This window comes from Haemaphysalis longicornis, unplaced genomic scaffold (genome assembly GCF_048455015.1).
Source record: "Haemaphysalis longicornis isolate Haplotype H1 unplaced genomic scaffold, Haemaphysalis longicornis Haplotype H1 scaffold_7, whole genome shotgun sequence".
Classification (NCBI taxonomy): domain Eukaryota; kingdom Metazoa; phylum Arthropoda; class Arachnida; order Ixodida; family Ixodidae; genus Haemaphysalis; species Haemaphysalis longicornis.
This window is the reverse complement of record NW_027526422.1, coordinates 9,824,932-9,850,346: the sequence shown is the minus strand read 5'-3', so window position 1 is coordinate 9,850,346 and position 25,415 is coordinate 9,824,932. Positions and strand designations below refer to the sequence as shown.

The following is a 25,415-nucleotide window of genomic DNA, read 5'->3' as shown; positions in this document are numbered from 1 at the left end:
GTCAATCTGGTTTTATCTCGGGCACGGCGGTACTGCACACCCACGGCGCTGCCTGCACGTGGCGAGCACGGGGTCGCTCAACGCAGGTGCGCGGTTCCATGGTCAGGGGCTCCGAGACCTTGAACGGGGGCGATGAAAGTATCCGCGATTTCCAGAGAACGCGCATGCCGGAACTGGTTATGCGTGGGGATAAAAACATAAGGTTGATCAGCAGCAAGCGCAGTGATCGCAAATATATGCACCAACGCCCATAAGGCATGATCGGAGGCGCATCTATGGGCGAGGAGGGGCTGCCCGACGCATTGAACTCCTGAGTTAGCACTGTTGGCGCTACAGCGCACGCCACCTCCTCTGGCCTCTCCTTTCCACGTGGCACCACCATTCCCAAAAGGTAAGCTTCTGGGCGGGATCGGTATAAAAGGAACTGCAAACCACTGCCCCAGCATCAGTTGCTTCTGCACCACAGCTCCTGCAAACCCTCATCATGGTAACGAATCCTTTCTTGTGAATATTTAGTTCTTAACTGCTGTCGCAAAACAAGGAGGCTGTGTCAGTAGAGCCGCATCCGTCGATAAAGTTTCCTAATAATAGGTTCTGCTAACTTTATAATCCTCTGGAAACAATTCACGTCAAGTAATAGCCAAGCTTGTGTCTTTTTGTCTGTAAACCTTAGCGGCGCGTCTAACCCAGGTGCTCTCCGTTGTTGTGTTCAGTGTGCATGAGGAGCAAATGAGGAGCGGATGTTCAAAATATTCTTCAATGGCCTTTTTTACTGAAAGTATATATGCAACTTGTAGAATCTCTGAATAATCGCATTTCAACCGCCTTTAGAATTTAATTTCCACAGTCTTTATTTTTATTTGAGTATTGATAAGTTTCCTAGTTTAAGCTGGAAGATCTCTCCTAGAGAATAGGCCGGGAAATTCTGTAGCAGTTTCAAGAACAAATATCGCAATGGACATAATTGTGAAAGTGAAAAGGCGACCTTTAAACGCAAGCGAAACACCCCAAACATTCGGTTAAATACGCTTAATGGATGCAGGAATAATTTTTTAATTACAGTTTTCAAATGAATTAATTGGCATGAGTCGAAAGTGTTTAAGCAGCAAGACACTCAGAGGAATCCCTTGGCACCATTCTTTTCGCAGCTCCGTGCTTGCGTTCTCCTGGCCCTGGCCTCTTGCGCCTTCGCTGGCTACCTCGGCTACCCCTACACCTACGGTGTGGCGGCTCCCTACGCCGCCTACCACGCCCCTGTGGCCGCCTCGGTGTCGACCGTGCACCACACCCCTGGTTTCACCTACGGCTACGGATACCCCGCCTACGGTTACGGCCTCGGTACCTACGGCCTCAACTACGGTTACGGACTCGGAGCCTTCGGCTACCCTCACATCCTCAAGAAGTGTGAGTGTTCACGCGCAGCGTTCTGGCGCAGCGCACCGCTTCTATAAGTAATTGCTCCAGAATTGTTGAGTGTTTGCAGAGGTTCTCTCGCAAAGTTAAGAATCAGATATAAAACCTTTATTTGCGTCTACGTCACCATTAATACATGGTGGTTTTGCGAGGCTCCAGAATTATGAGGGTTTTCAGTCATAACTTTATGGTCATAAACACAGGAAGACTAACTGTTTCCACAAAACTCTCTAGCAACGTCAGTATTCAAGGTGATACCTGACGTTATGGAGAACATCGTCTTTACAAAACATATCATACTGGGCATGAAACGTAACCAACCAATGCCCAAAAAACGTTGAGCATGGGACACAGGCTCCGCCTTCCTGTTTCGTCAGCATACAAAAAATACTCTGGCCGACTGTTACAAATTTTCCACGTTAGATATGCACATTAGTGTTCAGTTTCTTCAATCGCCAATTCAGTTTAGGATATTGCTGCTAATGACATGTTTGTCATCATACCTCTCTTTTTAAGATGTAATTTCGTCCGTTGTTTCCACAATGGATATGCTAATGTTCTGAGATTTTGTTCTAATGTTCTACACAACATTATATGAGCCTCCCTGCGAACTTGTTACGGGCTATATTTTTGGGAGAAATGTATGGAAAACAAAAAAAAAGAAAAATCTAATGGTTACCTACGTTATTTTTGTGACGGCAAGCTGATGTGCACCTTTAACTGTATTCTAATTTTTCTTCTTTTTGTTGCAGAGCTTGCCACTTCATGAACAAGATTTCGTGATGAAATAAAGCACCAGCAAAGCAAAGCAAATCTTCTTGTCTACTCTCATTTTTTGAGCAAGAAATATAGCTGCAAAATCTCTGCTCGCAGCAGGGAGCATAAATCGAGGCAACCCCTCTCGGCTCAAGGCTATAGCTAGCATTACCCGCCGCGCTGGCTCAGGGGTTCGGGCGCTGTGCTTCTGAGCCCGAGGACGCGGGTTCGGTTCCTGGCCGCAGCAGCCGCTTTTCTAATGGACGCGAAAAGCGAAAATGCTTATTTGTTTGAAATTTCGGCTCACGTTAAAGATCCCCAGGTGGTCAAAACAAATACGGAGCCCTCCACTACCGCGCGCCTCATGGCCTGTGCACCGTCGGTGCATTAACCCTCATTATCAATAAAATAAATTATTGTTAGCATAGCGACAAATGCAACAGTAAGGTAATTGGTCGCTCATAGAAAGGCATCACACAGTCGAGCAACCCTTTCGATCAAGTGTGCGCAAACGAAAAATTCAGCGCTCCAAAGGAATGACCTTAGAAGGCAAAAATATATGTGGAGGCCATAAAAAACCAATGTATATAAATATATTATTTCTAGCCCCCAGCGCTCACTCTGGAAATATGATTGAATGGTAATAATACCAAAACTGGAAAAAAAATATTTTGCATGGAAAACCTAAAATGAACCTCTCTAAAATCATGCATAGGCGAACTTCTCGATCGCGTCTTCCTCGGCCGTACCAACACCCTCAAAAATGGGGACGAGCTATACCCACACACCCAGGCGCAGAGCAAAGCTTCCGACCTTCTGACATTACGCTACAAATGAAACATCAACAAACCTGAAAAGGGACTCTCTTCCTTAGACACAAGAGCTATTCTACGTCTTGACCCCATCAAGGCCTTCGATAATGTGAAACACAAACTCTAGTGGAAGGACCAGTCTAGACTACCTCTGGAATTGAGTATACAACTACAGCAGGGGCTTCTTTACGAACAAGACCACTTCTGTTTTCGTCTGCACTTGCAGTCGAATGACTTTGCAGCCTTGGTGCGCCCGAAATAAGCTTCTGTGTTCTCTTCTTTTGCTTTTAACGTCCCACTCGAACACCTGTTGGACCGAGTTAGCAAGATCAAAGACCAAACTTTGCGCTGACAATATAACATTTTTTGTTGGTGGCGGCAACTATAACGCATCCAGGACACCCTACAAGAGGCAGTAGTCACAAGGACTTCACTGTTGTCCCCAAAATCGGTGTTACTCGTTTACCGACCTACCAGTAGGGGACACGGAAGAGATCTGTCCGATGCAGACATCTGCGGCTATGCTAACAATATGATCCCAATTATACACAGCATTAGAATTTTGGGCCTGCGATGACAACTGAACATCTGTAAAGAAGCAACATTTTATTTTCACTCATCTGGCACTGAAAGCAATTTCCAGAGTAGCAAACAAGGAAAAGGTATGAAAAAAAGACACCCTTATATATACTACTCGTGCAGGCCTTCGTGACAAGCAAAAGCACACAATGTCTCCATGTACTGCAACTCAGAAAGGACGAGGAAGTCAAAATTTACGGTTTAATTACACGGTGCATAAAGAAGGTATTGTCAATAACTACGACCAACGAACAATACGAGCCCTTCGATATATATATACAACTCGGGCAAAAAAAATTGAAACGCACCCGATAGCTTTATTAACACGCCTGTCCAAAGGCAAAACGGGTAGGCACATTCTACGATCTCTCAAAATGAAAGAAGTTTCCTTTCATACGAGGTGGGTCTCCCCTATGAATGGCGGAAGCATATTTACATACTGCCAGCACTAAATAAAATGCACCCAGCTCTAAACGTAAAAAGAATAGAAGACACAGCAGAGTACGAGCACTAGACAAACATTTCCGTAACCACGTCGAGCCACGGGAAATCACGTCGTAGACATTGCCGGCTGCTAAGAATGTGGCTCTCGTTGTGACCCTCGACGCCATGGCAGTTTCATTCCCCGAAAACGATGTAGTGGCAGTGACGTCAGTCTCAACAGCGGCCAGAGATACAACTCAGGTGGAGGGATGGGATGGCCATAGCTCTATAAACAAATCCTACCACAAGCGAACATCTACCCGAGAGACATCTGCCCGAGCAACATCTACACGAGCGAACACCGTCATCATCAACTCGAAGGCAGCGATTCGTGACATGCAGAATCTCTCTTGCAGCTGCCTCCCGTGTACAAAAGACCTGAACCCGTCGCAAAATTCTTCTAAGATCTACTTCGACCAATTTTGGTCCTCCGGGGTACCTTTCGTCACCAAGGGCCACGAGCCATGATTTCGTACGTACAATGAAAAAAAGCCATAGACGTGTAGGGGAAGCGCGCTCTACTCGCATCCCGGAGCACTTCGGTTCGATTCCCATCGAGTTACCAATTTTCTTAATTTCACTTTCAACTCAATTACTTAACCTTCATTCTATTTCCACCGTCAGCCATTTTACGAGCCGTTCCGTTGCTACAGATACACTACAGCGGCTTTTCTACTCAATGGGTCATTTATTGCTTTAACCCTGATAAAGGAGGCTTAACCAGAGCTTGAAATGGGGCTAGTTGGTTTCTTACTCGGAACATTGCTGGCGCTAGGCGGGACAAGGACGACGAATTACACACAACTGGAGCGCACACTACCAACTGATTTATTAATCACAACAAACACAACTTATAAAGGGAAAATTCAGATGACGTGAAAGGTGGAGTTGATCAATCTCGCTGAATTTAATGCAATATTTGTTATGCGCATGCGGTTGCCTACAAACTGTCAAGTAGTGCCATCTCAGTTGTCGACAGTGCAATTGATGGCGAACTGATACAGTCTTTTTCTTTTCGGATGGTGTAAGCTTCCCATATCTCGCGGGTGATCGTTTCTGAAGATTCAAAGAGGATCGTGGTGCTTTCGAATTTCGCAGAGCACCCATGTCTGGCGCAGTGGGTAGCCAAGTGCCCTGGGGCTGAGACTTGCTTGCACATATTGTTGTGTTCTCTGAGTCGTTCGTTAACGCAGCGTCCAGTTTGGCCAATGTATGCCTTCTTGCATGACAAAGGTATCCTATAGACAACCCCCGAGCAGCATGCGACAAACTTACTCGTGTGCGAGATTGATCAACTCCACCTTTCACGTCATCTGAATTTTCCCTTTATAAGTTGTGTTTGTTGTGATTAATAAATTCAGCGAGATTGATGAATTCAGCGAGATTGATCAACTCCACCTTTCACGTCATCTGAATTTTCCCTTTATAAGTTGTGTTTGTTGTGATTAATAAATCAGTTGGTAGTGTGCGCTCCAGTTGTGTGTACTTCGTCGTCCTTGTCCCGCCTAGCGCCAGCAATGTTCCGAGAAAGGAGGCTTCACTGAATCAGCGATTTTCCACATCCGCGAAATCGGTCGAAGTAGTCCGATAGTTTTTCCACACTGCAATTATGTACGTGACGCGACTACCGCATAAAATGAGGAAGTGAACCTTTACAGATGATACATTGGCGAAGGAGTGCCCGTAAAGAGCTCCGTCGCCTTCGCCATGTAGTCGTAGCGTGGTGGAGGAGCGGCGAGGAGAGAGCTGCCTTGGTGTTGACAACAAAGAGCCGAGAGCAAACTTAACTGGTTTTACTGGATGGTGGCACTTACAGGAACAGCATAAAGTTGACGGGCCGAGCGAACTCCGCCCATTCTTGACCAACCTCCATCGATCGTGTGTCATGGATGCATACTATTGCGTCCTGCCAGACAAGGATGCAATTTGGCTGCACAAATAATGTAAGCTGCATTTATTAGGCGTCTTGCCTCACTGTGAGGTCAGGGTGAGCCCCGAGCGGTCGTGGGAAATACAACCAACTTTCACCAAGCATGCGAGCCCCTGGCCAACGCACTTCGTTTCGATCTGCTGTGTGTCACATCTCATTACGTGAACCCGAACAAGAATTTAAAGGTATTTATTTATTTACTTATATATACGCTCAAGGTCAACAGGCATTACAGAGGGGAGTGGGCAAAAAAGTTGTACATAAATATAAGCAACAGCAACAACAGTAGTAGCCAGATAAGTACAAGCGTGGATGGGCCCTAATTATACAATGTTTGCTTGTTCTGCGCGGAAATAATGGTTGTCTTCGTTTGCGCGGTCAGTCCAGGGAGGCAGTTCCAATTTTGTAACGTGCGGGAAATAAATGACGGAAAAGAGGCTTTGGGGTACCACGATATTGTTCGTACGTTATGTCGGAGATCAATACGAGAGGAAATATACGAGCTAGGAGTAATTAACTCATTGTATAGATATGAATTATGGTAGTAAGTTTTCTGAAGCTGGCAGAAGCAAAAGTGCTTGTGACGGGAAGCTAGAGAGGGTAGTTGAAGCAATTTTTAGTGGACGTTACACTTGCCGCACGACCGCACGAGTAAAGTTGCAAGAATAAAGCGTGCCGCGTTGTTTTGCACGACCTCCAGTGATGTCTTAGATATTTGTGAATTCATGCATGCGAAAGTATGCGCCCGCCCAGTATCAATGGACAGCGATCCATATTTTTCCGGGTAAAGGCCATGGCCACGCTCTTACGTGGAGAAAGTTGAAGGCCGTGACCTGGCCAACCGTATTCAAACTGATACGGAGCCGCATTTCTTTGGCCACTGAGATTTTTAAACGTCTTGCGGTTCTGCGGTGGGCAGTGATTGTCATTCAATAGCTATGCTGCACGAGAGCTTTGACTTGTGCAACATTTCTCACGAATGCGGGCCTGACACCCAAGGGGAAGTACGCCTGATGCCTCAACCTGAGCCTCTTGATGTAGTTCCGTTGTTTCTGTAAATATCTATCTATATTTGATATTGGGCAAACGTTGCTTTCAAAAAATTATATGCCGCAAGGTTATAGAACACGTTAACATTCATAACGTACGAAAAATTGATGGCAGCAGCTGTGGTCATGTTTATTAGCTTGTAGATACAAAGCGCAACATAGTGCGAAAACATTATTTTCTTGGCATTCCCGTCTCCCCGAAGATCCGCATCTGCGTCCTCCTTGCCTTGGCCGCCTGCGCGTTCGCTGGAAATCTGGGCTACCCGCACCCCTACTCCGTGGTGTCTCCCATCTACTCCGCCTACCACGCCGCTCCCGGGTCTACAGTGAGCCACCACACCCCAACATTCGGCTACAGCTATGGAAGCTACAGATATCCCCATTACGGCTACGGACTTGGAGCCTACGGCCTCAGCTACGGATACGGACTCGGCGGTCTCACCTACACCTCCCTGCTCGGCAAGAATTGTGAGCATTTGCAAAAAGCTATGAGTTCCCCTCTTTAGCCCCCCTAACTGTAACTTCAAGCAGTTTACACACTCTTTCTTCTGCGGAAGCGCACTCAATTAGAATTTGATGGGTTTAGCTGCATCGTAGCCATCCTGGCGATTAGGCCGCTGTGGCCCAGGAACACTAAACCTAATTTCTCGATCAACCTAAGTCTCGTTATCCGTTCTTCCACGAATGATTATGTTCGGTCCTCCGCCTTCACTTAGTTACTCGTCGTCGTTCGAAACCTTTGTAGCACCCCATATCTTATAAGCAGCCTTCAGTAACGACGGACAAGAACAATTGTTTTCTGTATCAGAGAAATATACAAGCCAGAGAGCCGTACAAGCGTTAGGCCTGAGGCTAGTTTCAGTCCGCCATTATTTTTAAAAATAAATGAACTTTCGACAAGGGTAATAAATGACAAGAAGGTCTTTGGCTGTCCACGAGAAAAATTACACACACGCTTCAAGTTTCCTCACTGATTTGTGTTAACCACCGTACCCTCCCGATGGGGCTCTGACTTGCCGGCATGTTGCCCGTCTAACAGTTTTGAGTTTTTCTTTGAAGTCTGATTTGTCTGCGTAGCAGCGGGCTAATATCTGGGCCTAGTGCATTCTTCACTGCTGTCTGTTGCGTTCACCTTTTATTATCTATCTGTCTATCCATCTGTTCTCCTCGTGCTTGTTTTCCTCTCTTTGTCATGCTCTTTGTTGAGCAACGCCGCTAACGGCGGGCCAGCTAGGCTATGCCGTACTGAGACAACTTTAAAAATAGTTTTTATTGCGCAAGAATTATTATTGCGCCTACGATTTTCTGCACGTCTTCGCATCCTCCTTATTTCTCTCATTTCTTTTCCGGAAGGCTTCGAATTCCATAATGACTCTGTGAAGACGGCAGAATGCGTAGAACCTTGCGGAAATATTTTGGTTAGAAAAAGCTCGTAAACAGGCTCACTCATCATGTTCCCCATATAATCCCCGTGCAGTAATATAAAGCGATGAACAGAGCTCCCCCATTTGACAAACGTAATGGTAAAGCGTATTTTTAAGTGTCTAACCATTATTTGCTTTGTCGTCCCTTTCAGAACTGGTAACTGAAGAATCTACGGGGTCATGAGGGGATCCAATAAAGTGGCTGTATTAAAAACTGTGTCTTTGGTTACCTTTCGCTTAATCTGGCTGCTGATCCTGTGATAGCAGCTCCCAGGCGCACCTAAATGATTGCAGTTTCATAATGGGGAACCCAAGCTCGTTTCACGGTAGCCCAGATTGGATGAGCTGGCGTGCGTGAGAAGCTAAGGTGCGCTAGTGTATGTCTATCAACTTGCCGTATGCCCATGGGCAAGTTATATACCGTCTCCAGTAGCCAAGTTCAAACTATATGGTCTCCCCTTTCCAACCAAATGCACTTAAAGCTACGACCAGCCATGAGGTGTTTAAGTGCACGGAAATTTATCGGCTCCCGTCTACGCTGCATGAAACGCAGCTGGTAACAAAATCCAATTCATGAGCGAAAACTTTTAATAATACTCTAGTTAGCAATTCTCACCCGTTTAGATTTTACGCTCTGATACTAACGTCGACGATGGTGGATTCAGTGAATTTCCACGCCCTGTAAGCATTCATTCTATTCAGAATGAAAATAGCCTTTTCATTGTCTTTACGTTAACACGCAAAGCTACCGGGCCCAATTCTTCCTATTCTTTTTCAATGTTCCCCCCTCCCAAAAATAAAAAGAATGACCTGGGGAACAACACCCGCTCCAGCAACGCTATGGCAGGTTTGCAGCCAATCAAAAATAAATGAACAGGGGTTATAACCCAAACATACTTTTTGTAGTAAAATCCAATTTGTAGAATGCAAAATTAAATACACCCACACAGTGGTACACTTTCAGCCAGTTCATAGCAGTTCGGCCAGTTTGTACTCGCACGGCCACGCATGTCCACTGGCCCGTCCACACGCGTACGAAACCTGAGCGTACACCACACTAAAACATCTTAAAACATGCCACTAGGACACGAGCGGGTCACCAATCCTGCCGTGCCCATCCGAATGCACGGGAACGCCACCGTCAAATCGCGAACGGCACGCACTGTTTGAACACACAGCAGTAGGAGCACAGCACAAAGGAGCAGCGTCCGGAAGAATTAAGCAGCGGATGACTTTACAGACACAGTTGACTCCACGAAAGTCCCAGAAGCTGTAGAACTTGAGTTCCGTTTTCTTCACAGTCTTTGCCTTCAGGCTTCGCCCAAAAGGTCGTAGGGGAAGGCAGATGTCATGTGCAGAGCAAACAGGTATCGGCTACTAGATGCCAGATTCACTGTTGCGAAAAGTCCGGCATGCTGTTACCGACAAACTTTACCAGTCCTATTAAAATTTTCACCGCTTCAGCTTTATCCAGTGCCTGACGCAAATAAGGAGGTTCCAGTGGGAGGCGAACGAGGCGTCTTATGGCGAATTCCATTGGGCGAACAGGAGCAAGTGGAACGAGCAGCCAGAGCAGCACACGGGAGTAACGGGGACGTGTGCTTTCGTTCCGCGAATGAAACGTTCTCGCTGCTCCGGGAGCAGTGAAAAGAGGGGGAGGGCGAGATGTCAAGAGTCATGTGACCAAACGTTTCTCGCGCTCGCTTCCCGGAGCATTTCGCGCGCTCGCGATGCACGCACGCAGTTATTCCTCGCCAGTTTTGCCAGATACGTGCCGGTGGTTTTGTGTCTGCCTTCCGCATGGCGACGAATGAAGAAAACGAGCGGATGTTCATGTTCATGATAAAGGGGTCACCATCGTGTCTCCCAAAAATTAGCTGCGAACGATAACCGCGTCCGCCGTCTTTTCCAGATACGACTCTACCTTCGGTCGCTGCTCCGGCGGGGTGAACAGTGGCTCGAACATAAACTCATGCAATGTCAAATTGTCGTCGTCGTCCCTGCTGCTGCTGTCCGATGATAAGCTTGCGCTTGAATCTGTGGTGCGTTCATCACCTAGAAGTAGCAGCAATTCCTTGTCCAGACGGCCGCGCTTAGCTGCTGCCGTACGCACTGAGCGACTACCGCGGCTGCTGGATTCCGCCATTTTTCCTCCGCCACCCGGGGATAAAACCAGAAGTGACGCAAAAGAGGTCATGTGACTTCCTCGGCGTTCCTTGTTACTCCGCCGCTGGCGACGGAGCACCGAGAACTGCTCTCGGCGCCAAAAAAGTGCTCCTCATCGACCAATGAAACACAACGCCCCTGCTCCTGCCCGACCACTGGAAGACGCCAGAACTCGCGAGAGCACTTTGGGTGCAGTTAGAAGTGCTCCTGTTCGCCCAATGGAAAGCGCTATTAATCTGGACACAAAGGGAACGGCTTTAAATGCAGAGCATTTCAGTAACTCACGATGTCACCCGCGTTGACGTCCGTAGTCCGCATCGCTCCCCCTACACTATATAAAAAAAATGATACTTACCGGCGCCAGGTTTCGAACCCACGACTCTGCGGGCGGAACGCAAGGTACATGGTACTCTACCCACTGCGCCACAAAACCGACACAGAATGGAAAGTTACGAACACGCCTTATATCCTTGACTCATTCAACCGTCGGCCACAGGTGCGCCCTCTCCCCCGCGTCCTCCTCGCCTTCTCTCCGCTCGTAACGCCCTCTCTCGCCGCGTTCGGTTCGGGCGCACAACAGGTGGGGACGTGCGCAACACCCTCTCTCGTCGCGTTGGGTTCGCGCTGAGCAACAGTCGGTTCGCGCGCAACACCAGGTGGGGGCGCTCGCATCGCGCTCTCTCGCCGCGGTCGGTTCGCGCTTAAACCACATATGTCGTTCGCGCGCGCTCCGGTCGCTAACATCTCTGGCGTGATCATGACGTCAACATCACGCGTTCGTGTGGTGGCGCGATTTCTGCGCTATAATACTCTCTCGGAAGGGGCATTGGATTGGATTCGATTGGCTTGGCTTGGCTTGGCTTGCCTTGGCTTGCCTTGCCTTGCCTTGGCTTGGCTTGGATTGGATTGGATTGGATTGGATTTGGATTCGATTGGATTAAAGTGGATTGTGTTGGATTGTGTTGCGTCATAGCCGCGCCACGTTGCGTCATAGCCGCTCCACGTTGCGTCATAGCCGCGGCAGGGGGTTCACGGCACGTTTCACGTTTCACCACCGACTTCATCGACAATGTCTACTCTGGAAGACAACAATTACAACAACAACCAATACGTAATCCATACAACTTGCAGGCGCGCCCCCCGCGGAAATACTCTGCATTTGATCGTGCCCCTCGCGAGGGGGATGTTTTTTTGTGGAGGACCAGCCTTCCTCTGTATCTGTTGTATATGTCCTCTAAAAGTCATTTGTACGTCCCCTCTTTTTGCACAATCCAAGAGATAGCGGCTGACGGAAGGAGCACTGAGCCCGCAGAAGCACGTGTTGTTATGCAGCAGATCAACCCGGTGGAAATAATGGGGAAACCGTCCATATCCGGTTTAAGGTTGGGCGAGTCTTCGGGGCGGAGGAAAGAATGGCGGTATGGCCAGAACACTGGGTACCCATCGAAACAACTCAGTGTCTGTGTTGTCGGAGCTCCACCTACATTGCCACTCCAGCCGACCTACCTTCAAGAGCTGTGCTCTTACAATTCGATTCGAAGTACGCCCCTTTACTTCTGCACCCCTAGTTGCCGCACTTGTTGCGACGAGATCGGCGAGCTCGTTGCCCCACACACCGGAGTGGCTGGGAACGTGCAAGAGGGAGACTGGAACGGAAGAAGCCAGTGATTGATAGTTTACTTGAATTTCATGAACAGTTTCTGAGGGGTTGAAAGGATCTCCTCAAGCCAAAAGCAAAGACAGACAGTCAGAATAAATGAAAGCTGGACAGGAGGGCTTGTTGGTGTTAAGGTAGAGGAACAAACAGTGTAAGGCAATAGCTTCTCCGCCATAAGAGCTGATCGGTGGCAAAAGTCGAAACCTTTGCGTCACCAAAACCTCATCAGACGAGCTGAGCACAACGAACGCTGCACCGGCAGATGTCGTGGTAAAAGAACCGTCTGTGTACGCATGTAAACCAGGGCTCAACTTTATCCTCGCAGCTGTACGGCAGTCTATACTGCGGTGTGGAATCGCCAAACGCAGAGCGGGATGACAGCTGGTCCAGAGAAGAGGATGTTCCACCTCGCCCGGGAAAATGCGTGTTCCATGCAGCTCAGTGGACTGCCGCAGGTGAAACAAGTCGAAAAGACCTGTCTCGATGTCCAAGACGATCGACAGCGGAAGGGAGTTTGCCAATACTTCCAGCGCCGCGGTTCTAGTTGTGGTGTAAGCTCTGGTGACCCCAAACGGTGACGAACGCATCAAGGAGTGAATTTTAGCTTTTAACAAATGGTGCTGATGATCGCCCAACCATGCCGCTGCAGTGTAAGTTACAGTCGGCAGAATTGCTCTGTGGTAAAGAAGGCGAAGGTGACTGCGGTCGAGAAAGGAATGAAGACGCGCAAAACCGATGAGGGCGGCAGACATCTTCTCAATGCGGTTCCGCAAATAATTCGTGTGGGCGACAAAGGTCAAGTGACTATCGAACACCACACCCAAGAGCTTCACCTCAGTGACTTGCCGCAAAGTCGCACCGCCCAGCTTAATGGTCGGCTTCCGCTGTGCACCTCTCTGTCCTCTCAATACCAGCAGGCATGTACTCTTGGTGGGGTTCAATTTTAACTTCGCAGCACGCGTCCATTTTAATATTCTCTCTAGAGTCGGCGAGGTTCTCATGCGCCCGCCGTGTACCTCCCTTGATTGCGACTACTGTATCGTCAGCGTAGGCCTGAATATGCACATTAGGTGGTACAGGAAGGCACAGTAGGTCATGAATCGTGATGTTCCACAATAGCGAGCTCAAAGATGAGCCCTGGGGGCTGCCCATCGTTGTCTGGACACGCACAGTCCCCGCATGACTTCTGTAGTGCACCGACCTTCCAAGTAAGAAGGATTCAAGCAAGCGGCAAATGTTAAAAGGCAGCGGTGGGCTCGCAGGAAGTAAAGCAAGAAAGGGTGCCAAATTGAGTCAAACGCTCCTTTAAAGTCCAATGAAATGAGCAGAGCCATCGATCACTCTTGGCGGCAAGCATGGAGATGCGAGCGCAGGTTGTGCAGCGCCGATGTTGCACTCTGTCTCTGAGGGAATCCATATTGATGTTCGTGCAGTAGGCTGGACGTGTGCAGGAAGAAGTAAAGTCGACCATTCAGCATGCGTTCCAGTAGCTTACCGAGTAGAGATGAAATGCAAATGGTGCGGTATGAAGAGGGGTCATGCGGCGGGCGGTTCGGTTTCAGTAGAAAAATAACCCTTGCTTCTTTCCAGACCGACGGGAAATGGCGAAGGGATAAGCACGCATTAAACACGGACAGCGAAAACGGGAAAGCATGCCCAACAAGAAGGGCCAACATACTGGCCGTAATACCATCAGGTCCCGGCGCGGAATTTAAATTTAAATTCCTAGCAGCCAGTCGGAGTTCATTCATAGTGAATTCATAATCCGTAGTTGCTTGCGCGTATTCTGTCCGGCGTATCAGCGTCCTCATAGGCCGTTGGGCAAGGGTATCGCCTTCAGAATCATCAGTTAGCAGAAGAGTTCTTAGCAGTAACGCTGCTGATTGTAAAGTGGAGGAAGTGGATGAGATGTCAGATGAGTGAAGCGGGGGCAGAACGGAAGGAGACGAAAACTTTTTAAAAGCAATTTTGAAGGGAATTCCAAATAAATCCCCACGGGAGGCTGCAGTGCACCTTCTCCTGACGGCTTCATCTTTTGCTCCCTCGATGTGCCTTTTGTACTCAGCGAGTAACTTGTAATACCAAAATCTGAGATCAGCATGGAGGAGGGGATCACGACACATCCGGTACCTCCGACGCATTGCTCTCACAGACGAGCGTTCCCGAGCCAATTCATCGGTCCACCAAGCATTTCCCCTGTGACGTTCTGGCAGCCGCTCCAATCGCTTCCTCAGGCAGTCGACGTTCGCATAAAACACATTGGCGATGCCATCCAGACTCTCCGGAGATGCCATACCAGTAGAAGATACAGTGTGGAACCAGGGTTCCTGTAGCAATTCCTCGACTAGAAGAGACTCGGAAGCTTTGGTTAACCGCTTCTTTCGCTCAATTAGAACGTCTTCTATACCAAAGACGATGAAACGGTGATCCCACAGGGTCGGGGTGTCCCGAAATGTCCAGAAAACTCCAGAAAACCAGACTGGTCCAGCAGTCAACGTGACCGCAATCCATGTTTCTGTGTAGTGGGTGACAAACGTAGACAGAGAATTCGGGTCATTCAGTATCCGCAGCTGCCGCGAGCTAATGGACTGCGCCAACTGCTGCCCCCCTGTGTTCACCACATCACCACCCCACAACGAGTTCCTCACATTAAAATCGCCCGCAATGACCACATTGTCAGAATTTTGACTGTCTAATTTTCCCCTAAGGCCAAGTTGATCGCTGAAATAGATCGGACGCGTCGGGGATGAGTTGGTGACCTCGTCGCAAAATAATAGGGAGCGTCGAGCTCATTTTGCTTCTGTCAACACGGGATCCTATGGGACCCGCGCAGCTTTGTACTACCCGGAAGTACTGCCCGGAAGCCGCTTGCGCAGCGCCCCCTGGGCAGCGCAGGAGGCCTATTGGCCAAAAGAGGGTTGGCACCTCCTTTCTGATGATGATTCCCAGAACCGGGTAAATGCTCCGAGTCAATCCCAGCGTGATTGCCGAAACCATAAAGGCTATGGGCCACGGCGCCGTCGTACTGCATAGCTTGCAAATCAAGGTTGTCAGTAGATACTAGATGCTGCGAAGAAACTTGCAACCCGGTCATAGAGAACTGTTTAACTTAATGAAATTGTCCCAGGAGTGGTGAGTCATCACTACCCGCTAGCTATTGTGATCGGGAAGCAATGGCGTTCCAGTGACGATAAGCCTAACTCTAAAGTCTCGCGGGCAAAAACGCAAACGTTCGCTCAAGGGACTAGGGCCCAGCTCACCGCAATGCAGCTGGTGTTCATGGAGACCGCTGCACAGATGAGACGCGTTGACCTTGGCTAGAAATTGCCAAAAACAAGTGAAACAACGGAGGTCAGAAAACCTTTATGTTAACACGCAAAGCTTCCGGGACCAGAAAGGGATAGCAATGACACAGGATAGGAACGGCTGCCTCACTTTTTCTAACACCATTTGAGGGGTGGTGATGACGAAATGGTCGCGCCATAAAATAAAAGTTAAAAAAAATCGCTCTCAAGAGTTGATTAAAAAGAACCCTATGCCTTGGTGCCTATATGAAAATACTGCGAGAAAGAACGTTGATTAGAATCAATCTTTCTCTTGGAATCTACACGAGCTTCACAAGGCGACTGCCATATCAGAGAATGTTCACGAGCCAAGAAAGCGTTTTGTGCGATGTTAGAGTGCATACGCAAGAAAGCCGTCCTTGCCGGTTTCGGAATCGTATGACGGGGCACACACATGAGACATGCTCAGTTTCGTTGCGACCTGAGCACTTGGGCCACAGAGGGGAGGAGGCCTTTCCTATTTTAAACGGTGAGGGGTATGGATCAGCTAGTTTGAAATGTGTGCGATGTAGAACACCTTCGTCTCTCTTGCAAAGGCCGCCCGGCATCCGCACGTGCAGTCAAGGTCAACGGCGTACACAGGTTGGTAAGCGCCGTCTGGGATCGTTCAAATCGACTGCAGCAAGCCTCAGTCGGGGGAGTCGCGGCGTGTCGTCTTGTAAGAGGCACTGGTGCGACGAGTGAGTTGTTGGGGACCGAGAGGGCTGCTCGGCCGGCCTCGACGTTGCCTATCATTCTGCATTGGGCCGGAAGCAACGACAATTGTGCGGCACAGATTTAACGCCTTCTTGTGCAAGGTGTTGATGCCATGCGCGAGCTGACTATAGTAAAACAACATCCAGATCTGAAAGGCAGCACTAGAGTCCGGGAAAAATGGTTCAAGCCTCCACTGGCTGCGTGAGGATGGGCTGCGATGCAGTGCGGAGAGCAGGCAGTTCTGTTGCCATCCAGGGGGTCTTGTGTTCCACGCGGCGAAGACTCTAGTGCATGTTGTAGGAATGTGCATTCCGGCGGGGGAAGATCTGTGCCGTTACAACCCATCTTTGTAAATATGAATGTAGCCTGGGCAGTTCCCTGACGCAAAAAAAATTAGAGCAAGCGGAGGCAACGTGGCTTTACCGGAATCGCGCAATTTGCTTTACAAGGACGAAGCATCCATGGCGGGTGTGGAAGCTTAGTTTCCGCTGCAATGGGGGGAAGGAGCTCGCTTACCTAAGGGGAGGAGCTAGGAGTTAGAGGGCGTTCAAGCGCTCTCGTTGCAAATCTCAGACGGGCACAGAGTAGCCCCTGTATGCGAAGCACTCGTTCAGAGAGTCTCCCGTTTTCTCTAAGGGTGCCTAGAGTTACCCGTGAGTGTAACTAAATGAGGGAAAAAGGCAACACTTTCAGTGACACGTAAAATGTTTATTGTCATTTTATGTGCTCGAAGACATGGCGGATGTCCGGCTCCTGAAAGAAAAATACACGAAAATTAAAACAAATAATTCTTACGCTACCATCAGCACGCCTCTCGCATACACTTTTCTGTTTAACCTGCACGAAGGATAACGACATGCATCGAAGAAAGGCCAAATGCCTCCGCTACTTGTACGGTTGGCCTAAGCTGCAAACTGAGTGAATGCCTTTTGCTTCTCCCTTTATCAACGCTTTGCTTACGTCTCGCGAATGCAAAGACGCAGATACAGCTACGAATAGAGGGGCATAGCGTTAGATCAGCGTTTTATGACGAGGAACACCATCCCCAATGTCAAGTGGGCGATTCCACTGAAACATTCACGCGTCACTATTTCTTCCTATACAAGTTTTGATGGGTATGCTTTTAACGGCGTAGAAGATTTACTGTTTGATTACTTCATCATGGTATAGACGGGTGCTATTACGGCGAAGCTGTGCAAGCTTCCCCATCTTGAATCTTCCATGCATATTGGCGGCTGAGGCAAAAGACGCGAAGCTCTGAATTGAAGGTCGCCCCGCCACAGAATGTTGCTCAACAGCGCAGTGGCATGTTAGGACGAGTGGGGACGGCCACTTCAGCGAGTGGAAAAAGTTCCTAAACGCTGCACCACACAAACACGGTATCAGATTACCAGCTTTCCTTATCGGACCGCCCTTACCTAATTGGAGGATTTCCTGAATGGCTTTCGCAACACGTGACACTGATCGTAACTCGGAAGCGTTATCTCACGCACGATCTGCCAGCCTGCAAGGTATTCGGCCCTTTTCGGGGACGAGACAGAATGAACCGCGCAACTCATATGTGCACAAGAACGCACTACTTTATACACCTTCCGGTCACGCACGTCGTTAAAATCAAAGCACTTCGTCAGATAAGGACAACTTTCTGCTTTTAGCACCCGTGATTAGCCTCGGTTGTTTCAAGACTTTAAATTTGGGTGCCTTTGTATAATTTGCAGAAATCATCAAATTAGTAGCTGCTATAGGGTGTCTAATACAAATAATTCCTTATTATCTATATCGCTCCATTACCCTTCCAGCCTGCAAAGGGCGTACGAGACAAGTTCAGCAAACGGATGCGAGGAGTTCAGGGCCTGTCCTGATTGGCTTCGCTTACATTTTTTGCGGAGCAAAGCATGGTAGTCGAGTGCGTGTCCATAGCCGAGACCGTAGAGGCCGGAGAGTCCGTAAGCGATCGGGGCGTGGTCGATGGCGGCGATGGCGGGGGCGTGGTGCAGGGTGGAAACCAGCGGGGCGTGGTACTCGGTGTACGCCGGAAGGTAGACGGCGAAGGCGCAGCTGGCCAGGGCCAGGATCAGGCAGGCGCGGAACTGCACGGTCGATCACGTGGGGAGCCGAAAAGGGAGGGGAGATTCACGGAATTTAGCAAATATTTCATTTCTTCTGTTATTCAATGCATAGCCTGCCTTCTCCGGCATAAATTGCCATAAATGATTTCTAATTGCCATAATTATTATAAAAACTTCTACTCAGCGTTATTAGATAAGGGCTTCTTTTTAACAGAATACCCTGATTTCATCTTTAAAACGTCGTTTGGTACCATCAATCGTTAATCTCACCTCAATACCAGCGGCAAAAAAAATGTGCATGAACAGATTATTATGTGCAGAATTAGGGCAAGAAGAAGCCGCGGCGCCAACGGCCCCGTTGGGAGCGCTTACCATGATGAGAGCTTGGATGGGCCGAAGTCGATCTAGCAGATGAGTTCACCCAAACGAAGCGGTGCTTTTATAGAGAAAATCGCGAAGGACACCGCCAAAGTTCGGGACGTGCCATATCTCATCTGTGAAAGAGTGGTGTAAACCGAAAAGAGCCGCGAATTAAGGCCGGATGCTGGCGACCTCCTTAACCTTGACCATTCCCTCTCCTTTAGTGCGGTATACAGTACACAAACTTGCAAGGCGTTTGAATAGTTATCACGAACTAATTTTTCCCCGACTCTCGCATGTCTACAAAAGCCTTTCGTCGCTTCTTAAAAAAAAACCGGCTTGTGCCAAGTAGGCCACCATCAATAAGACTTCTGCCCCCCGTTTATCGCGGATAGTTGAAAGGTGCGCGAAGGGCGCTGAAATGCAATATGCCGCTTTTGCAGTTGTCACGCGAACTCTGATAATTGCTGTTTTCGGTTGGTGATAGGAAATGGGCCAGATGGGAGGCCTTCGGCGTAAGCATACAGCTCAAAATAGAAGCCGCCCAACCCTCTTCACACACGACATGGCCCGCCTTTTAGAAATAAGGAGGATGAAGAAGGGGGAGAAAGTATTGATGCCGGAAAGCTAGATATTGCCTTATGAGCTACGCCGCAAGAGGGGCACGTATACGAATACAGTCAGACCATAGGGGCATCTATAATTCTTGCCACGTACAGCGAAATTTTGCCAAGATGGGAGCTTGTGTTTAATGCCTCCAATAGACAAACAGCTGTCGCGGCTTCGAATCAAACCAGTGACCTTGTACTCAACTGCAATGCTCGAATCGCCATTTGCTTAAGTAGTCAATTACATGCTGCGTCATACTTCCCGTGCAGGCGCACAATGAGCACGCGCATTGTGACGGTCCAGTTCCTATGTACTTAGGTTTCATTAAAAAATAGCAAGAAAACCTAAATTGAAGCCTAAGCGCATAGCAACTACTGTAATGAATCGGCGTCGAATAGTCTGCAACCGAAATCAAATCTACTTCACAGGGCCACGCATTTTGGTTGCCAGAATGAAAAGTTTCGCACCAAATTCCAAAATAGTTTACCGATTTTGTTATTCACACTGGAATTTCTGGGCACCAATTTTAATTTGAATGATGCTCACGTGACCTACAAATCTTTTTGAACCAAGACGCCCGTGCGATCTCGGCCGAGGTAGCTAACTCTTTTTGGGGGGCGATAAATGAAAACGCCTATATTCATATTTCTGTCCACAAAATTTTATCGGGGAACTGAAGTCTGCTTAGGCCTTTGAAGGCGAACGGGTAACTAAAATAAAAACGTCCTCCCGTCTACACAGGCACCACGCCATGCATCGTACTTAATCCATCGTATAGCTTCATTCACACTAATACACCTTAATGCACCTTAAGTTTGCGCTTATTGTCCTTAATCCCAACTTAATGAATCTCAACCCATCTTGAGCCTTTTAAAGACGATAGTCTTTCTTGGGCTCCTTAAACCCAGAAATTTTGGTCTGTCTGTATGTCTGTATGTCTGTATGTCTGTCTGTCAGTCTGTCTGTCTGTGACTCGATTCAGCCACCCGGCCAAAGCAATACAATGCCTGCCCATTAGTCTTATATAGTCACAGCTAAATCTACCCGTCTATGTCCGGTGTAAGGTTCATACTTGTCAACATTGTTGAAGAAGAACAACACATTACGCAAATATGAGACAGCAAATCAATACAGAAGTGATACTTGCAGTGTTCCTTTATAAAAAATTCAAACATGCTTGCTTTTGCGAAATTAAGTACTTCATCAACTGCAGAAAAAGAATTCACTTCGCCGTCGCCTATACTGTCGCCCGCGCCACTATAGCTTCTTGCGCCATTTTAAGAAATCAACCGGCAACAGTTACGCAAGGTTCCACTAGATAGGTTCCACGTTCTGCTTGCAACGCACGTGGAGTAGGGAAACGCGGTTCTATAAACGTTGAAGTAGGGCGCCTCGATTAACGCGCGTCTCCGCCGTACAGCAGCGTTCGCATCGAGACACCCGGTTTGGAGCAGTATAACGCGGGAAATTTAAAATAATTTAAGCAAACCTTTGGCGTCTTTACCTTGGGAGGAGCGCGACGCAAGAGGAACAACATGAGAGGTGAGCGGCAAAGCGAAGGGAGTCATTTACTTCGCAATAGCCGATAAAGACTATTGTCTTTTGACGACATTTGCAACGAAAGGAGCAGATACGCGGCCAATTTTTTAATCTAGCTTCCTCCTTTTTTGTTACCGTAATCCTATTTTAGTTGTCACTACTAATAATACCTAACATATCATTCATCTGTCTTAATTCATCTTAGGCCACCTTAATTCATCTTGATTCCCCTTTATCCAATTATCCCCCCCGTTATTCCTGCTCTGATGTAGGAGAAAAGCGGACTCCTATGCGTTCAAGATTTGGCGGCAGTGCACGGACCGCATCTGATCCCTTTTTGCTGTTGCCGCAGGTCGAGCGCATGCGCTCGCCTTACGTTATCACGTAAAACTCAAGCTGCAGTTACGCGGTCATCTTGGATCTACCCATCGACAAGCCAAGTATTTCGATCTTTAATCGTCCAGTGTGTCTTCAACAGGCGGTGCAAGGTGGCGAACTGCAGGGCCCCAAGCTATAAAAGGGCACAGGAACTTGGAGTACGGTGCAGTTGGCGGCACTTCACGGACCGAATCTGATCACTTTTCGCTGTTGCCGCCGGTGAGGAGTTGGTGACACATGTTTGCGTGATGACTTGAGTTGCCAACTGCCGCCAACTGCAATCTACGTAGTGTTCGCCATGGCAAATTCACAGTGTTCTCAATGTTCCCAGCCCCTTTCTGAAGATGCTCGATTCATCAGGTGCTGTAACTGTTCTAGTCACTACAATTTGGATCAAGAGTGCTCCAGGGTTGCTGAGAGCACTTACGCTTCCATGGGAGCTATGCGTGACAAATAGAAGTGCAAGCAGTGTCGCGTTAACCATTCTTCACAAGCGGAATCTGACTCGGCCCTTGCTCAGTTATCTACTATTAATGAGAAACTAGCCCTGCTGCAAGGTATCCAGGAGCGTGTAGACTCGATTGTGACACTAGAAGGGAAACTTGATGAGCTCCTGTCCTTGAAGCCGGAGGTAGAGCAATTGCACTCTGTCGTGAGTGATGTCCAGTCGTCTTTGAATACGTTGTACAAAAATTACGTTTCACTTCAGTCTATCTCTGATGCGCGTGACTCTAAATTTGATACTTTGGACGCTCAAGTGCGCTCACTGGAGGTATGCGTAAGTAAGCAGGCCTCGACCATCTTAAGTCTGCAAGCAGAGTTGAACGAATCAGAACAGTACAGCAGGTCCTGTAACCTAGAAATTCGAGGTCTTCCCGACGATCCTAACGAGGACTTGGCTGCTGTGATCACAGACCTCGGTCGTAAACTTAAAATCAACTCCTTTTCCCCGAGCCAAGTGATAGCCGTTCATAGACTGCCCACCGGCAAAAATAAGCCAGCCCTAGTACTGGTGAAGTTCACTTCCAAAGCTGTTCGTGACGAGTGGTTGAGTGCCCGTTCAAAGCTACGAAGCGATCTACCAGACACATTTGTTTGCGGAAAATCTGACCCGAGCAAATAAAGAATTGTTCTGGGGCGCCCAAGTAACTGCCAAGGAAAAGGGTTACCAATTTTTCTGGGTTAGAAACGGCCACATCTACGTACGAAAGGAGGAAGCGGACCCGATAATTCGCGTACCGTATCTTTCCGCTCTAGATAGCCTTGCTTAATTCTGCCCTCGTTCTTGGACTCGCTTCCTTTTCTTCTTTTCCTTCGTATTTTCTTTTTTTTCTTCCTTGTTCTGCATGTCTTCAGACACCGTCTTGTTCCGAGATTTCGACACTTTCCATGATGACTTCCTTGCTACTGCTCATGTCAGTTTCACTGTTTTGCACGTAAACATCAGGAGCATTAGAAAGCACTGGGATGAATTCTGTTCTCTTGTGAGCGTATTGGCAGATAAGGTTGATGTTTTAGATGCGACGCATCTCTTGCTCGGGGGTATGTCCCTCCATTGTCGTTGTCGCGCGGTTGTCCCCACGCTCACTACACATGCGCAAACTCTCCTCCGTTCTTATTCTCGCCAACAGCTGGGTGCAACGCGCTCTCTCTGTCTCATTATCATAACAGCTGCGCGCGCTTCGCTGACGCTTCTCTCTCGCATTTGCTCTCGCTGCGCATGCGCAACTCTCCTCCGTTCGTCTCCTCTCCTTCAAGTGCTGAATATAAAGGGGTGAGCGCGCTGCACCGGTTCAGTCAAGTGTGTTCGCTTGACTGCGCTTGACTTTGTTTGTGCTTCGCTTGACGACGACGACTCCGTTGCTTCTTCCGATGTAGTGCGATGGAAGCAACGGTCCTGTCAGCGAGTGGTTTGACACAATCGAGTACTAGCGTCAATCCAAACGCTGATGGCAACTCTCTCATGTCGCGTATGCATGTGCATGAAAAGTAAAATTACGCCCATCTTCCCGCGTATGAGAACACCCGCATGTGATGGAATGCATCATACGCGTTCACAACACGTTTCACGCGATTTAGAGAATCAACCCAATGGAAACGCCAATTGAACCCCCCCGATGCGTCGCATCACATGAGGGTTCCCTCGCGGGAAGATGGGCGTGATTTTTGCTCTAACTGAAATTAATATTACGCAGCCTCTTACTCGGCAATTTTTTATTTATGGGTATCGTAGCTTCTTCTTTACTCGTGACACTGGCCGTGGGGGTGGAATTGCAGTGTTTGTTAAAAATAACTGGGCCTCTTCCATCGCATCGATGTATTTTGTTAGTGCCGAGCATGTAGCTGTTTCCCTTTACTCTGCGGACTTTGACTTGACCCTGATTGTTATCTATCGCCCACCCAGGCAGAACATAAACGTCTTTATTGAGGAGCTCAGTAAGGCCTCGTTGCCTCTTGGTCGAATCTGCTTAATCGGCGACATAAATATAGATCTTTTAAAAAGTAAAACAAGTGGCCGTTGAGTATCTAAATACTTTGGCCGATACCGGTATTGCTGCTTTGATTAACTTTCCTACTCGAGTAGAACTATTGGGAAATAGTCTAGTGTCCTCTTGTTTAGACCGTGTTAACGTACGGCTTGATCAAGAAGATTGTAGCTCTTTTGTAATTGAACGTAAAATGTCAGGTCACTTTTTTGTCGGGTGCAGTATCTTCCCTCAAGCCCTCGGAGCTCCGCGCACTCTCCGTAAATATGAAGCTGTTACAATTGTCGGCAGGAAAAGATTAGATTCGGCCATTGCAAATTACGACTGGAACACGTTTTTAAGTGGTGTCACAGGTGAAGTGGCTTACGATTCCTTTGTGACGGTGTATCAGCAGTTTTTAGAGTCGGCGAAAAAAATTGTGCAAATAAAGCAAAGACAAACGGGCTGCCCCTGGATTAACACAGCGGTGTTATCAGTGATTGCTGAACGTGAGTTGGCTTGGGCTCGCAGTATACGTGCACCTAAAAACAATCATTTAAGATCGTTTTACAAAAGCGCTCGGAATAAGGCTAACGCACTACTGAGCTCTGAGAAGCGGAAATATTTCCAGGACTTCTTTCGCACATCAGATAACAGTCCAACCAAGAATTAGGTCATAGTAATCAACTCCGAGGGGGTAAGCGTAAAAATGCTTCGTCTGTTCTAAAGCACAATTCTTGTGCCGTTTCCATCACACTTGCTGATGAATTTAACGACTTATTCTCTTCCTCTGGTCAGTCTTCGCTGGTACCCGGTCTCACGCCAAACAGTATGCAATCTGTACTGGAATCGGACTTTCTACCACTGTGCACCATGGATGACCTTAGGTGTATTATGTTTGGTTTTAATAGGCGCAAAACTGCAGGTGCCGATGGCATATCTGTCGAGGTTCTTTGCAGGAATTTCGATAGTCTCAAAGAAGTCCTTCTTGCCATTATTAACTTCATAATAGAAACTCAAATAATCCCAGATGGCTTAAAATATGGTCTGGTCATCCCCCTACATAATAATGGTACAAAAAATAGGATAGAGAATTATCGAGGTATTTCTATCCTCCCTGTTATTGCTCTTATCTTGGAAAGGCATATTTCCACCATAATGCAGAGCTTCCTTGATGTTCATAGCGTGTACGCGCCGAACCAGTGCGGCTTCATACCAGGTCGCGGTACCCAGAAAGCTCTCCAGGAACTCTGTGATGTTCTCAATTCTGCAATTGATCATAATGAATTTGTATGTCCCTTATTTTTGGATGTATCAAAAGCGTTTGATTCTGTGAATCATCAAGTATTATTTCACAAACTAATTCATTACGGATTTAGAGGGCCGTTTTTGTCCCTATTAACTAATTATCTCTCTAACCGTTTGCAGGTTGTTGTTATCGATAAGGTCAAAAGTAATCCGCAGCATTTAACTACAGGTGCCCCTCAGGATTCCATTTTGGCTCCCATTCTTTTTAATGTTTATGTCGACGATTTGGGCAATGTATCCTCTCACTGTCGCCTACTTCAATACGCAGATGATACGTTGTTACTGGCTCGACACCTTGATTTTAAAAAGGCAATTGCAGCGGGCCTTATGTGCGATGCAGCGAAAGAAGACTGGCTGTGGTATAGCCTATGAAAAACC

The 25,415-nt window shown here is 47.9% G+C and overlaps 1 protein-coding gene and 1 long non-coding RNA gene across 2 annotated transcripts; one reads left to right on the top strand and one right to left on the bottom strand.

Moving 5' to 3' along the window:
* Positions 1-335: 335 nt before the first annotated feature.
* Positions 336-2,226, top strand: LOC144146960 (uncharacterized). Its single transcript, XM_077678942.1, has 3 exons — positions 336-487; positions 1,149-1,404; positions 2,166-2,226. Coding segments are annotated over exons 1-3 (261 nt in total). The 5' UTR covers positions 336-484; the 3' UTR covers positions 2,168-2,226.
* A 14,770-nt stretch (positions 2,227-16,996) lies between these two features.
* LOC144146959 (uncharacterized) lies at positions 16,997-18,906 on the bottom strand. The gene is made up of 3 exons (XR_013317782.1): positions 18,751-18,906; positions 18,186-18,399; positions 16,997-17,062 (listed from the first exon to the last, which is right to left on the bottom strand). It is a non-coding gene; the product is annotated as an uncharacterized LOC144146959 (long non-coding RNA).
* Between the last annotated feature and the right edge of the window lie 6,509 nt (positions 18,907-25,415).